General features: G+C 36.5%; 1 protein-coding gene across 5 annotated transcripts in view; it reads right to left on the bottom strand.

Annotated features, from left to right (window-relative positions):
* LOC105468044 (par-3 family cell polarity regulator beta) overlaps nucleotides 1-13,043 on the bottom strand; it is a 1,086,746-nt gene that overhangs the window by 649,033 nt on the left and 424,670 nt on the right. For all 5 annotated transcript variants that reach the window (XM_071073272.1, XM_071073273.1, XM_011717972.3 and 2 more), the window contains one exon: nucleotides 11,650-11,821. In XM_071073272.1, coding sequence (XP_070929373.1) covers nucleotides 11,650-11,821 — 172 coding nt within the window. The remainder of the gene's footprint in view (nucleotides 1-11,649; nucleotides 11,822-13,043) is intronic.

The raw sequence follows: 13,043 nt of genomic DNA, 5'->3' as shown, positions 1-13,043 counted from the left end.
CTCCAACCTGGGCCACATAGTGAGACTCCAACTCAAAAAAAAAAAAAAAAAAAAAAAAAGAATCAGTTACCTAAATACATGGAGATTTTATATTTTTTCCTCCTAATGATCCATAATAAATATAATAATGAAATTAACAGTGACTAGCAGTTATATACCACCTATTATGTGGCAGGCATTATTCTCAATGTTTTACATTTACACATATATATGAATTCATTCGTTGCTTGCAACTATCCAGTTAGGCCACTATCCAATTAGGTAATATCACCCTTGTTTTATAGATGAGGAACAGTCAGTGGGTTTAAGTAACTTGCCTAAAACCACGCAGCCTATAAGTTGCAGTGCCATATTTGCCCCAGGCAGGCTTGCTCCAGGGCTTGTATTCAATTTCTGCACTATACTGCTGTAAATAAGTAAGATTATATAATCTGTGTATTTCTCCATCCTTATTTCTTTTGGAAACATTCCATTGCCTACTTACTTCATCAAGATATTAGAGAAGATATAAAGCACAATATTTTGGGTACTAAGATAAAAGCCTAATTTTAAGAAGTGATGAATTAGAGACAAAAATTTCGCCTAACCTCACATAACTGTTCACCTTATTATGAAGTCAGAATATTGTGGCATGAAGTTTGTGGCAACTATCAAACAAATCCTAATCATTATTTTTTAAAAACAGGACAATAAGGCAGTCAAGGAAGGTACTTTAAAGACATTTAAGTTTTTAAAGGTAATGAATTATCTGAAAAGAGAAAAAGACATTAAACGCATTCTCCAAACTTCTCAAAGACCATTTTCCAAGATGGCCAAGTTGCTCCTTCTCAATTCACCCCTTAACACAGATAAGTTTACATATAGGGCTATGTTTATACTATTTTGACATTCAACTGGAAAATGGTATTTTGTGTCAGAATAGAGGGACTGAAAATGAAATTTGCTGAAACCACTCAATATCATGCTAATAAATTAGTCTGAGGTACAGCCTACAGCTTTAGAGAAAAGATCATCAACTGGTTTTCAATCAGTAATTTTTTTTTTTTTGAGACGGAGTCTCGCTCTGTCACCCAGGCTGGAGTGCAGTGGCCGGATCTCAGCTCACTGTAAGCTCCGCCTCCCGGGTTCACACCATTCTCCTGCCTCAGCCTCCCGAGTAGCTGGGACTACAGGCGCCCGCCACCTCGCCCGGCTAGTTTTTTGTATTTTTTAGTAGAGACGGGGTTTCACCGTGTTAGCCAGGATGGTCTCGATCTCCTGACCTCGTGATCCGCCCGTCTCGGCCTCCCAAAGTGCTGGGATTACAGGCTTGAGCCACCGCGCCCAGCCTCAATCAGTAATTTACACAGTACTTAGTGAAAATAATGCAAGGAGGTAAGAAGTACATCCAGACTAGGCACAACACATTCTTCTAAACAGTACACCTGCTGAACTCATTTGGGTAGAAGGTTTGTCTCTATATTAACTATGTACGGTTAAAAGAGTACATCTGACTGGAGTGTCTTTAGGGAGAAGGATGGATGGATGGATGCATAGACATTTATCCACCAACCCATTAGGTCCTTGTAGACCCTGTCTGGGGAGCAGAGGACACTGTTGGTAGTAATAGAAAGACTTGAAAGCTTAGGTATTTTTAATTGCCTAATACAAGATAAAATTAAAGTTGGCCAAACTAGAGAGTCAATGAAGACTGTCGAATCAAAGACTAAAAAGTTAAAATTTTATGAATACTTTGAACCTCCCCATCAACTGAAGACCAAAGTAAAAGACAAACAATTAACCAAGCTATGAGAAATATCACATACTGACTAATGGCACACACACTTGAGGAATCTGTGAGCATACGAATTTATTATGAGGTAAGATCTTTCTTCAATATAAGGTTTGATAATTGTGTACTCTGTAATATTAGAACAATCGTTATATATGATAAAAATATATAACTTGGCTTGGAATCCTAGCCAAGTTAACAGACTCATCCAGTAATTTATTTTAAGTCAACTCGATTGCAAGCTACTTGGGAATGAATTTGTGATGTGCATTATTTTATAGTCCTCTGGAAGCCTAGCGTAATGCTTTTAATCTACTGGGCTATCAATAAATAATTATCGATTAACTGAAGGGAGTGACAGGCATGCCACCATTTTCTCTGGCACTGACACCTGATAGACTGATTTTCATAACTGCATCGTTAAGACCAATCATCAAAAAAGAGCAGATGTTAGCTGAGCAAATGCTGAACTCTGCCATAAGGGCAGTTCACTGTAACACCAAGCTAAAGTCTTGAGGTCAAAGGACATTATCCCTGAACTGTGACTAAAACAAGAAGTTTTCCTCATGCTTTCAGATCTCTGGGGTAAAAAGTCTATTTGTTTTAAAAACACTAGTAGAGTTTAATTGATCATCACAATTATACAGAGAACCAAATGACACAAGGCCATTCAGTTTGTTGCTATCTATGCCATTTTTTAGGTCAAATAGTATAAAAAAATATAAAAACGACTTTCTTTCCAACAGTTTAAACTGATATGGACATTGAAGTTCTGGCTTATTTTAGTCAATATTATCTTAAAACACCAAATGTAAGTGTTATGATTTTAAATAGGTTGTGATAAGGTAATAAGCCTACCCATTTTCCCCGATCACACCATATTCCACAAACATACATTATGTAACCATAGTCAAGTCTTCCTTTTAAACAAAAAGAAAATAAAGAAAGTAAGATGTACCACATAATTTCCTTTCCTCTAATTTTACACACCAAACCCCTGCCAAAGTTCCAAATTCCTTCCATCTGTAAAGATGTCTGAAGAGTCTGGCAGAGAGTCTCATATTTATACAGATTAGTAATCAGAATTTATTCTGATATTTTTAGAAAGTTACTTGTATTTTACAGAAAGTTATTTGTATTTTCTGACAGCGATCAACATTTTCCCATTAAGCCAATGAATAAACAGGATGAGCACTGTTTTCTGTGTACCATATGATGAATACATTGTTTCAAAGATAAATTGACAGGGTGTGGTGGTGATATCTGGGAGGTCTTTGTCTTTTATCTGGTAAACATTTAACAAAAAAAGGGTAAGCAAAAAAGAGATGACTTCTTTTATGGCTATTGCTGAGCAAAGGCTGTCACCTTTCCTTATCACTTCGGGGTGTGAGAATGAACAGATCAAGCTGTTTCAGTATTTCCTACTTTCGCTGGGCCAAATCAAGATCTTAGTAAAATTTCAAATAAGATACAAAAAAAGTAAATAACCAAATGTGTATATATTGAGGCATAATTCATCATATGGTTTTATCAGATAGAGCAAATGAGAAAATCCTAAGCCAGTCACGAAAGCATGTCCAACTCTGAGTGACTTGTCCTTAAGATGGATCTTCTGTAAATAATTAAATTAGTGGATTTTTTTTTTTTTTTTGCCTGCCCATCTGGGTGGAAAGAAAATTAAAAAAAAAATCACACACACACACACTCAGAGAGAAGAAAATATCTCAAAGACTAAACGTTACATTTACATTGTCAGTGCAAAAAGGGCTTTACCATATATTAAATTGTTAACAAGATTCCTGAATTGCAAACTGCAAAAGAAAATCAGCATGGTTACTATAAATAATTTATTTAGGTATGATTAGAAATTTGTGAGAAAATGTAATTTATTTTATGGTCCCAAAGATGAAAATGTATAAATAAAAAATCTAAGTCATATCTTCAACAAATTCTTAATACAGATAAGTAATTTAAAGGCATTTTGTAATAGACATGTTAAACCTTATTAGGCTGTGAAAAGCAGTACTTGTATTTACAGAACAGAGGGCAATTCTGTGTGGCTGCGTTTCAGCTGCCTCAGAGTACCTGAAACAGAAGAGAGTGAGCTGGGGACTGGCTGCAAGGCAGGACGATGGAGGTTTTACTGGTGGGGACATGGGGAAGAGGCCAGAGGTGCATGGCTTGGCTTTTTTCCTCCCCTTTATTAAAAGGACAAACTGCAAATCATTTATCAGTGGTCGGGGGAACTACAAGAAGCTGAATATGATAGCAGTGCTGAAAATATTTTCACTACTTAGGGACTAGGCCTCTGCAAACATGGCTTCACTGGACTTACTATTAAAAGCAATCTGCAAAAGAGGCTTTAAAACCCAGGGGTCTAATACCAAGTGAACAGTAGGAAAGGTGACCTTTCATTCCGTTTGTTTATTAGAGGATCTGCAGACTCCATCTCAGTGTGGGTCCGGCATTGGTAAGAGGCCAAAGGGGAGATGGTGAACTCTGTGTTTTTTTAGAGGTCACATAATCAACTTAGAAAATACAGCTGGAAAAAGAACAAAAATGAGAGCATGGTTGTATGTAGTATCTTACATTTTTGGTTAAAAGGTTACATGTAAATTCCTTTTAATAATTTTCTATTTTATTTGAGTACAACCAACTAAGGTACTAAACTTAGCCATCAGATATAGCACACAAAATTAAAGAGACAAAAGGGTAACTGAAGCAGGTGGAAAAAAAAAGGAAATTGAAATAAGACTAAAATACAAAAGTTAACTGAATATAAAACAAAAAAAATGAAAATACAAGTTCTGTCAGGATGGTGGTAATTTTTATTTTTCTGAAGTGTAACACTATATAATTTAATAAATAATATTTCATTTAAATGCATTTATAAAACTATAGCATGTCTTCAAGCAAACCTAATCATTTTAATTTTATAAAATGGTAGGAAGTGATCAACTATGAGGCCTATATATATTCATCTGCAAAAGGAGGTAATGCCAGGCATATTCAAAATTGTATATTTAAAATATTACTCATAGCTTTACTTAATACAAACAAAAATTACTCCTATATGGTAATTACCCTTTCATAGTTTTTAGGGGCTACTTGTCTTTAGGTGTTGACTTTATTCTTTAACTGGTACCACCGGCCCTTTTATAAAGTATTAAGCTAATTTTAAATATTCAACGAATAACCTGCCATTTTCCCACAGAGCTACTTTTTCACTACTCTGAAAACAACATCTAAAATAAAAATCAAAACAGCCAAGGCGTGGTGGTTCTTGCTTTGGGAGGCTGAGGCAGGAGGACTGCTTGAGGCCAGGAGTTCATGATCAGCCTAAGCAACATAGCAAGACCCATTGCTACAAAAAAAAAAAGAAAAAAGAAAAAAATTAAAAAAAGAAAACAGTAGCAAAAGAAGAGTGGTGCTCAAAATGGGTTAGTAACACTGTAGCCTCCTTAGCCCTGGTTTAGTTATAGTCACACCAGAAAGCAAGCACACACTTTGTTGTCTATATGGCTATGACTGATTGATGATCCCCTAGCAAGGTTACCATAGTTAATTATAACATCATTCATTTAAGCCTTGATGGGAAAAAAATACCAGACTCCCAGGGAAGGAAAAAGAAAAGAAAGAAAAGCTATTCTGTAACTGCTAACTTTTGAATAATCAGCCTCAATAGGAAACAAATAGGATGAAACTCAATGACCAAATTGTAACTTATGGATTCATCTAAGCAATTTTAACTCTGGGTAATTTTAACTCTGGGTTTCACAGCCTACAGCAAAGAGCTTCCAACAACAAGGAACCCTCATATGCTTATACGCTTTGTAGTCAGAATTCAAAGGCTTCATCAGAAGCATAACCCGACCCTGAGCTTTAGTTCTGCTATGTGTGTGGTGTGAGTGTGTTTGTCTAGGATCAGATGCCAATACTTAAACTCACATTATGGGCACAGCAGCTACTTACACACGGCAGCCTAATTAAAGGAATAAACTTCCCCTTTCTTTATGTTTTCCTGAAGATCAGTGCCATAAAGGGATTTGGTTTGGTTAAAAATTGAGAAAAATGTTCCCATATGTTTCCTTTATGCAGTAAATTAGTCAAAATCAGATAGAAAATGGTCACATTTTTCATCAGGAATCTATAGCTACACAGTATTCGCTGAACGCCACTGCAAATAAAGAGAACTCAGTGTTTTGAAAATAATGATATTATAACAAACACATAATCATAATTTCCATTTCGGTTTTGAAGAAGCACAAACACACATGGAAACAATAAAGCATCTGAGGCACCTTTGAGCTTTCAAGTCTTAAAAACAAGAATCACTTTCAAATAGAAAGTAGCTCATCTTCAAAGTTTAACATACAAGAGGAGAATAAAGCTAATACCACTTCAACGCCAAACTTTAATCAAATTACTTTATATCAAGGTAATCTAGATCACAAGCATGGTAACAGCCAAGTTTAAAGTACTTTTTATCCTGAAACACTACTTAAATTACATTACTAAAATAATTTCACGAAATAAATATTTTCCCATGAAACCTTGAACCCAAATCAGCAAATTTCAATCAAGAAGTACTGAGAAAAATTATCAAAAGATACAAAGTAAAAAACTACTAATTAATTGAGGTCCTAGGAGGGAAATTGGCCGAGGCATGGAGTTGGATCCAAATTCAGTTTGGTATTAACAAAACACTCATGGAACCATCATGGTCCACTGGAAAAAGGACAGCTTATTTTATAGATGAGGAAACTGGCCCAGGGAGAGAGATGGTGGTGATACATCAGGGAGTGACCTGGATAGCCTTGGTTTTCAATTTTTACTTCGCTAGAATGTGTCCCAGATTCGTCCTGATTTATTTTTTGTTTGGAAAAATTTGGTTCTGATAGAGATAGGTTACATGACTTACCCTGATCACACAGCTAGATCGAATACTGCAGGGTCTCGAACTAGCTCCATATCACTGACTCTCAAGGGACAAAGACTGGGTTGGGCCAACCCTGGGCTATGGCCACAAAAAGACTCTTAGGGAACAGTAGGTGGTTAGGTGCTAATCATGAAGGCAGCGCAGGGACTAGTCAGAGGAAGGGCCGGGAGACTCCTACCCTCCTAAACTTCAAAATAATTTTCCTCACTAATTTGTCTTTTTTACAGATGGCCCTATATGTACATATTTAAAAAATCAAAAAGTGTATTAAAATATCCACATTATTTTCAAAAAATCCCCATACCTACGGATCCCATTAGAACACTGGTTTTAGTGGAACTTTCCTACACACACAAACACACACACACACACATGATGAGACGATAAGAAGACGGAAGCAAACTCATTTCTGAAACTTATAGGATTTAAAAGATATTTTCTCCACCTCCATTTTCTGGTATTTATTCTCTCAGTAGCTTTTGATTTATAGCTATGCATAGTATCTATTTATTAATTTACACTCTACTCAATTCCAAAAAGACATGAGGTGCTATCACATATAGTACCTAAAATATATGGATAATTGAAATCTATAATTAATTTTTAAAAAGTCATGTAACTGAACAAGCACTGTTCTAGAAGCTGAGAGATCTGGCTTCCAGTTCTAGTTCCTTATTCAACATCAGAGTATACATTGAATTTAAGCTTTTATTTGCTCATTTGTTAAATAATGTTGATTACCTAGACAATTGTTAATTATAAAATTCTGTGGAACTGTGTATTTCTAGGTCAGCATTTCACAAAACTTTTTCTGAGGCATGCATAGGTCTTTTGAGTGGAGGTGAGGTTTTGGGGTAGATAAGCATTGGGATTTTGTTTATTGGCTACTTTATAGACTTCTGCACCCTTTCTTCTATACTAGCATAACCAATCCTATTTGTCCAGAGATGGAGAATGAACAAATTTAAATAGCATCTGGAACTTAAGCGCTCAATAAGTGTTATTTATTAACTAGAATCAAGCATCCATTGAAACCCTAATACATGCTCAGAAGAACCGTGGGGTTTCACAGAGAAGACTTGGAAAATTCTTGAACTAGATGATTCTTAAGTCCAAATAGATCACGTGAATATGATTCTTTCCAATTTTGCCTGGTATTTTGGTTACCGCAGCTCATCATTTAAACGAACTCTCAGGCCAGCAATCTCTGTACTATATGGTAACATGCTTTGGCCGATTTCAGAGTCACAGAATCTTAAAGTGTGAAAGTGATTTGCTACTTAGGGCTGAGTCAGGGCTCAGTCATTCAGCATTACATTAGAAAATCCATTAGAAAATAAATGATAAGACATAATTTAGATGAATGAGGTTAGAATTATGTGGTTGCCCACTTGATTTAAAACTCATCTTACAAATGAAAAATACATACCCCATTAGCTTATAGGGTATGACTATGAACCCCTTTATGTCAGTAGATGTCTGCTGTTCATCTTTGTAACCCTTGATTGTTAGATGAGGAATTAAGAAATAATACTTATTGTATGCTTACTGTACTGTTTTAAGGATTTGGACAAGGCTTCATGAACAAGGTCATATTTGAGCTTGAACTTAAAAGGTGCATATGAGTTCACTACATAAGAGACAAAGGAGTAAGCCAGGTAGAGAGAACAGTATCCGCAAAGGCACAGATATCTGAAGGTAGTAAATTTGGAATGGCGAGTGGTTCACAGTGGCTGCAGGTTAAGGTGACTGTGAAAGAGTGGCCAGCAATAAAGGTGGGCAGAGAGGAAGCAGCTACATCATGAAGGGCCTGGGAATATGAATATGCATGTGTAAGAATTACATCCCGGAAGATAAAGAAAGAATGGGAGAGGTCCACCTCTGTATGTATTATATGGAGAAGGTGGTTGTTGGTTTTTAATAGAATATTGTTGATGGTTATCTTGTGTGGGAAAAAATATAAAAATTATACTGAACATTGAGTATCTTTTGATATCAGATACCAGAAAAACATAAATTTTGGGTGCTCAACGTGATGTAACCACAAATGTCTCTTGATTCCTAATATTTGTTGAATTGTGTCTGCTTAATTAAGCAAAGCAACATGAGCCAATGAAGATTAAATTTGCTATTTTCTTAAGAAAATGGCCTTTGGAGTGAGAAAACCAGTAAAAATTAAGCCCTATTTCTGTTGTACCGGGTTGGGTGAATGAGCTGTGAAAAGTACAACCAGTTCCAATGGCCTACAGGAGCTGACTGGGGAAGGGAGATGAAGGGTGAGAGTTCAATGGCTGGCCCGTCATAAGCACCCTGTTAGTAGGAACTGCTGGGGCACAGGTGGTGCAAAACCCCTCTCACTGCCCTTCCCATTCTTCACCTAAGCAGGCTTTCAGGGTGGACCAGACAGCATGGCCAGGTCCCACTCCCAGCAGTGCCACGAATACCGCCTCTACTGCCAACCACATCTCTCCATCTGGAGGTGCATAGCCTATGGCCACATCCTGCCCTGGAGCCAACAAGGAAACAGAATGGGTGGAGACCAAAGCTGGCTGTGTTGCTTCCTTCTTTAACCTCTCTATCTGAAAAACCTGACAAATAAGTTTTTTCTTTGCTTTTTAAGTTCCAGAAATGCAAAGTACTCAAATTGCTAGAACCATGAAGGTGGGTAAGGGATGATTTTTTTACATCATTCATCCTTGCCCACATTTCTCCTGCTGATTCAGAGGAACCATCTGCATCAGCTTGCTAACGAGTTTGGATATGGTTTTCAGGGTGATGGGAAGCCAGTGAAGGTCGTCAAGCAGGGGAGTTATATTATATAATCAGATTTGTGATTTAGAAAGGCAGCTCTGGCAACAGCAGGGACTGGAGAAAGCAGACATTGTAAACAAAGAGGTCAGTCTGAGGCCTCTGCAATAGTCTAATTGATGGCAAAGCTCTGGCCTGCTGTGGTGGCTGTGGATGAGGAAGCTGAAGAGCTGACAGAGTGGGGGAGGTAGAAGGAAACGGTGGAACTGGAGGTGATGCCAAGGTTTCAGGCCAAATGGTTGGAAAGCAGTGTTTCCCACCTAAAAGTGAGCTAGTCTCATCATTTAATCTGGTACTAAGTGAAATGAGATTGTAGACCAAGGAGTTTAGTATTTTCAGGATTTTGGCATATATTCTCAAAGTAAACCCCAAAACAGTTATATTAGTTGGCCGTTTTAGGAACTGCATATTGGAGGCAGCACAGCAAAATGGTTCCTCACACTGCAGCCAGCAAGAGTTCAAATCCTGGCTCTACCAACTAATAGCTTTGTGATTTCTGCTGAGTTACTAAACTTCTCTGTGCCTATTCCTCAACTCTGAAAAGATAAAAATAATAAAAGCTGACTAAGTATCATGAGGCTTAAATTAGTTATTATGAGTAAGGGATCTATTTGGTGTGTACTCATGTAATAAATATTGTTTTCTCTGACTTATCAAAAATCATTATGGAAGAAGTAAAACGTCCACTTTCAAAGAAGGGGAATCTCAGCTGATTTTTTTTTCTTGCATTCAATATTATGTTGTTCCGATATTACAACAAAAAAGCTGAAGAAAACAAACTTTTTTCCCTGAGAACACTCGTAAGAGAGAGGTGAAAACAAATTCTCCGGCACAGAAGTACTCTGAGGTTCGGTCATTTGAAGACCACAGTGCTTGCTTATAAATAGAATATTAAAACAAGCAAGAGCAATTTTCTCCTTTCGTCTTCCCTTATTGCCTAATTTTCCTCTCATACCATTTGCATAATGGATAAAAAGGCATCCATTATGCAAATGAATGATGGGGCTGTAAGGTTGCTGAAGCCACAAGGCTGGCTTCAGATGAAGAGAAGCTGCCACAAAGCCCTCCAGCAGCCACGTGCCAGCAGACTGCTTCACCAGCTTGGTTCCAAAAGACAGAGGAAAACCCACGAAGACTATAGGTCATTAAGTTCCATTTGGTTTATTTTAAAAGGGCCACTACAGATACTTTTCTGAAAATCAGTACAAAATACGGATTGTCAGCATTGGAGTATGTACGTTTAACTTTACAGTATATATTTCAAATGGAAAAATGAGTACTATGTACAATTCTAACCATTTTAAGCATATGTTTTGCTTTAAAAGAAGAAGCAGCTGACCTTTGCAAAGTGGAATAAGCCTCTGTTCTTCTAGCTTGAGATTTCCCTCATAACAGGTGCTCTAAGCAGTCTCCAAATGTTGCACAAACATTCCACAGGCATAAAAAGTTGTTTGAAATACCAAGATATTAGTGGATTTTCAAAAACTTCATGCTGTTAAATTGAGCTAAATTTATCTTTAGGAGGTATCACCAAAACAGACGTGTTATTTCTCTTGGAGTTGTAAACTGATTGAAACTTTAGAATAATATTTACTTTCTCATTCTACAAATACAATGAAAACTAATTGTAAGCAAAATTACTGGATAAATTGTCTTGTCTGAATAAATAATCAGAAAAGAATTTCAAAACTAACTTCAAAACATTTCCCCCAGATTCTTAGATTATAGCCTAGGGAGAAAAAGATGGAGGCTAAGAAAATAAAGTGACCTTTATTTCTAGCATGGATTCTTTGACAAACTTTGGCTTTTCCCAAATGACTTTTTTTCAGGAACTTTTAAAAAAAGTTATACTCATATGATATAGGCACACTTCAACATTTAGCATCTGACTCCCCCGTGTTACTTCAAGGGCATACAATTCTGATTCACCTTCAGTTGAAGAAAAAGCTGCATCCACTTACCTAAGCAACAGTAGCTGCAAAGAGCTATGTACAAAAATAATTTAAAGAAAAGATAAACCACAATATAAAAATATTAACAGGATAAAAGTCACAAAGAAGAAACAACACCTAATCAATAAGATGATGAATCTTCAATCAGGTGAAAAGAATACCATAAACATTACACATACCTAGTTTTAGAGCAGAAGGGGTTACTTCAATCTCCCCACCAATTGGTTTAAATGCAGCCAGTTGGGAAGCCACTTCTGTCTCAAAAGCATCTGGGCTCTGCCGTTCTGCAGGGTTTCCACTGGGGCTCTCAATCTTGTGGAGTGGTTCTTGTTCTTCAAACACAGCAATCAGCTACAAACAAATCCAACAACACTAATTAGTTTGTAGGACATGCATACCACACGGACACTATCTAGCTGAATGAGATCTTTATTTGGTTTCAAAGAAAATCGCCTCATCAAACTTAAAACGTTAAAGTTACTATACCAAAATTCTTAATTTTTCAATAATATTATGTCTATAAGCTCTATGGTCAAGAAATAATACTGGTTTATTCATTTGTTTATTTTGTCTATTACTGAAAAAGAGAACCAATTTTGGCTCACTCTCTTAAAGGAATGAAATGGCTGCTTCCCCTTCCCACTACCCCACCTTCCCTAATATGCCTAAAAGGACTTCATTGTCTCTTATTAAAGAGTGCTTCCAAAAATGAAAGTTGAATATGCATTGAATAGACTTAAATAGTATAGGGAGGGTATTCCAGTCTCAGAGACCTAAAACACATTACAAGATCCCTAATTGTATCTGTCCCTGTAGATACACTCTACATACATATATACATACATACATTGTGTGTCTACTTATATACAATTTGTGCTTATCTTGTATAAATAGGTATCCCATTTTTGTACATGTCTTTAATTTTGTTCTTTTCCTTCATGATTGACTCTGTGTTGACTGGTTTAAGTCCAATGGAATGCTAAGTCCAATACAACTCAACATCATTACTTTTAATCTAATTATATGTCAATTTTATTTTACGCGAGAAGTATGCTTTTCACCGTTAATATAAAAACTCTTAATTGTCCATTTCCAAGTCATTTTTTTCATTGAAATAAGGACAAGATATCTTTAAAAATTCAAGTAATCACACAGACACTACTGTATAGGCAGTGAGGACAGCTCTGCTGAAACTGCACTTTTGGCCAACAAACAGCACCAACATTCAGAAACTTCATGGGTTTCTCATCAGCTGATGTAGAAAAGTCCAAATGTGAGTACACGAGGCAGCTCAAGGACGCTACTGTCATTCCAAAAAGTGCAATGTGTGTAAATGTAAAAACTGGTTGTACATCTTTAGATATTTTCTGTTCATTAAGTAAAACAAACCTACTTATGATTCAAGCATTTATTCAGGAAAGACACTCAAAGCCCCATTCATAGGGGAACACTGTTGGCGATAGTAATAATAACAGAAGTGCAGGGTTAACCAATCAAAACATCATAAATTTCAAGTTCGGTCTTTCAAAAGAAATGAATACAATTAGGGATATGCAAATTGGCCATTCAAAAA

The sequence above is a fragment of the Macaca nemestrina genome, chromosome 11 (assembly GCF_043159975.1).
Source record: "Macaca nemestrina isolate mMacNem1 chromosome 11, mMacNem.hap1, whole genome shotgun sequence".
NCBI lineage: Eukaryota > Metazoa > Chordata > Mammalia > Primates > Cercopithecidae > Macaca > Macaca nemestrina.
Note: the sequence above shows the minus strand (reverse complement) of the source record. Positions and strands in the feature narration are given on the sequence as shown.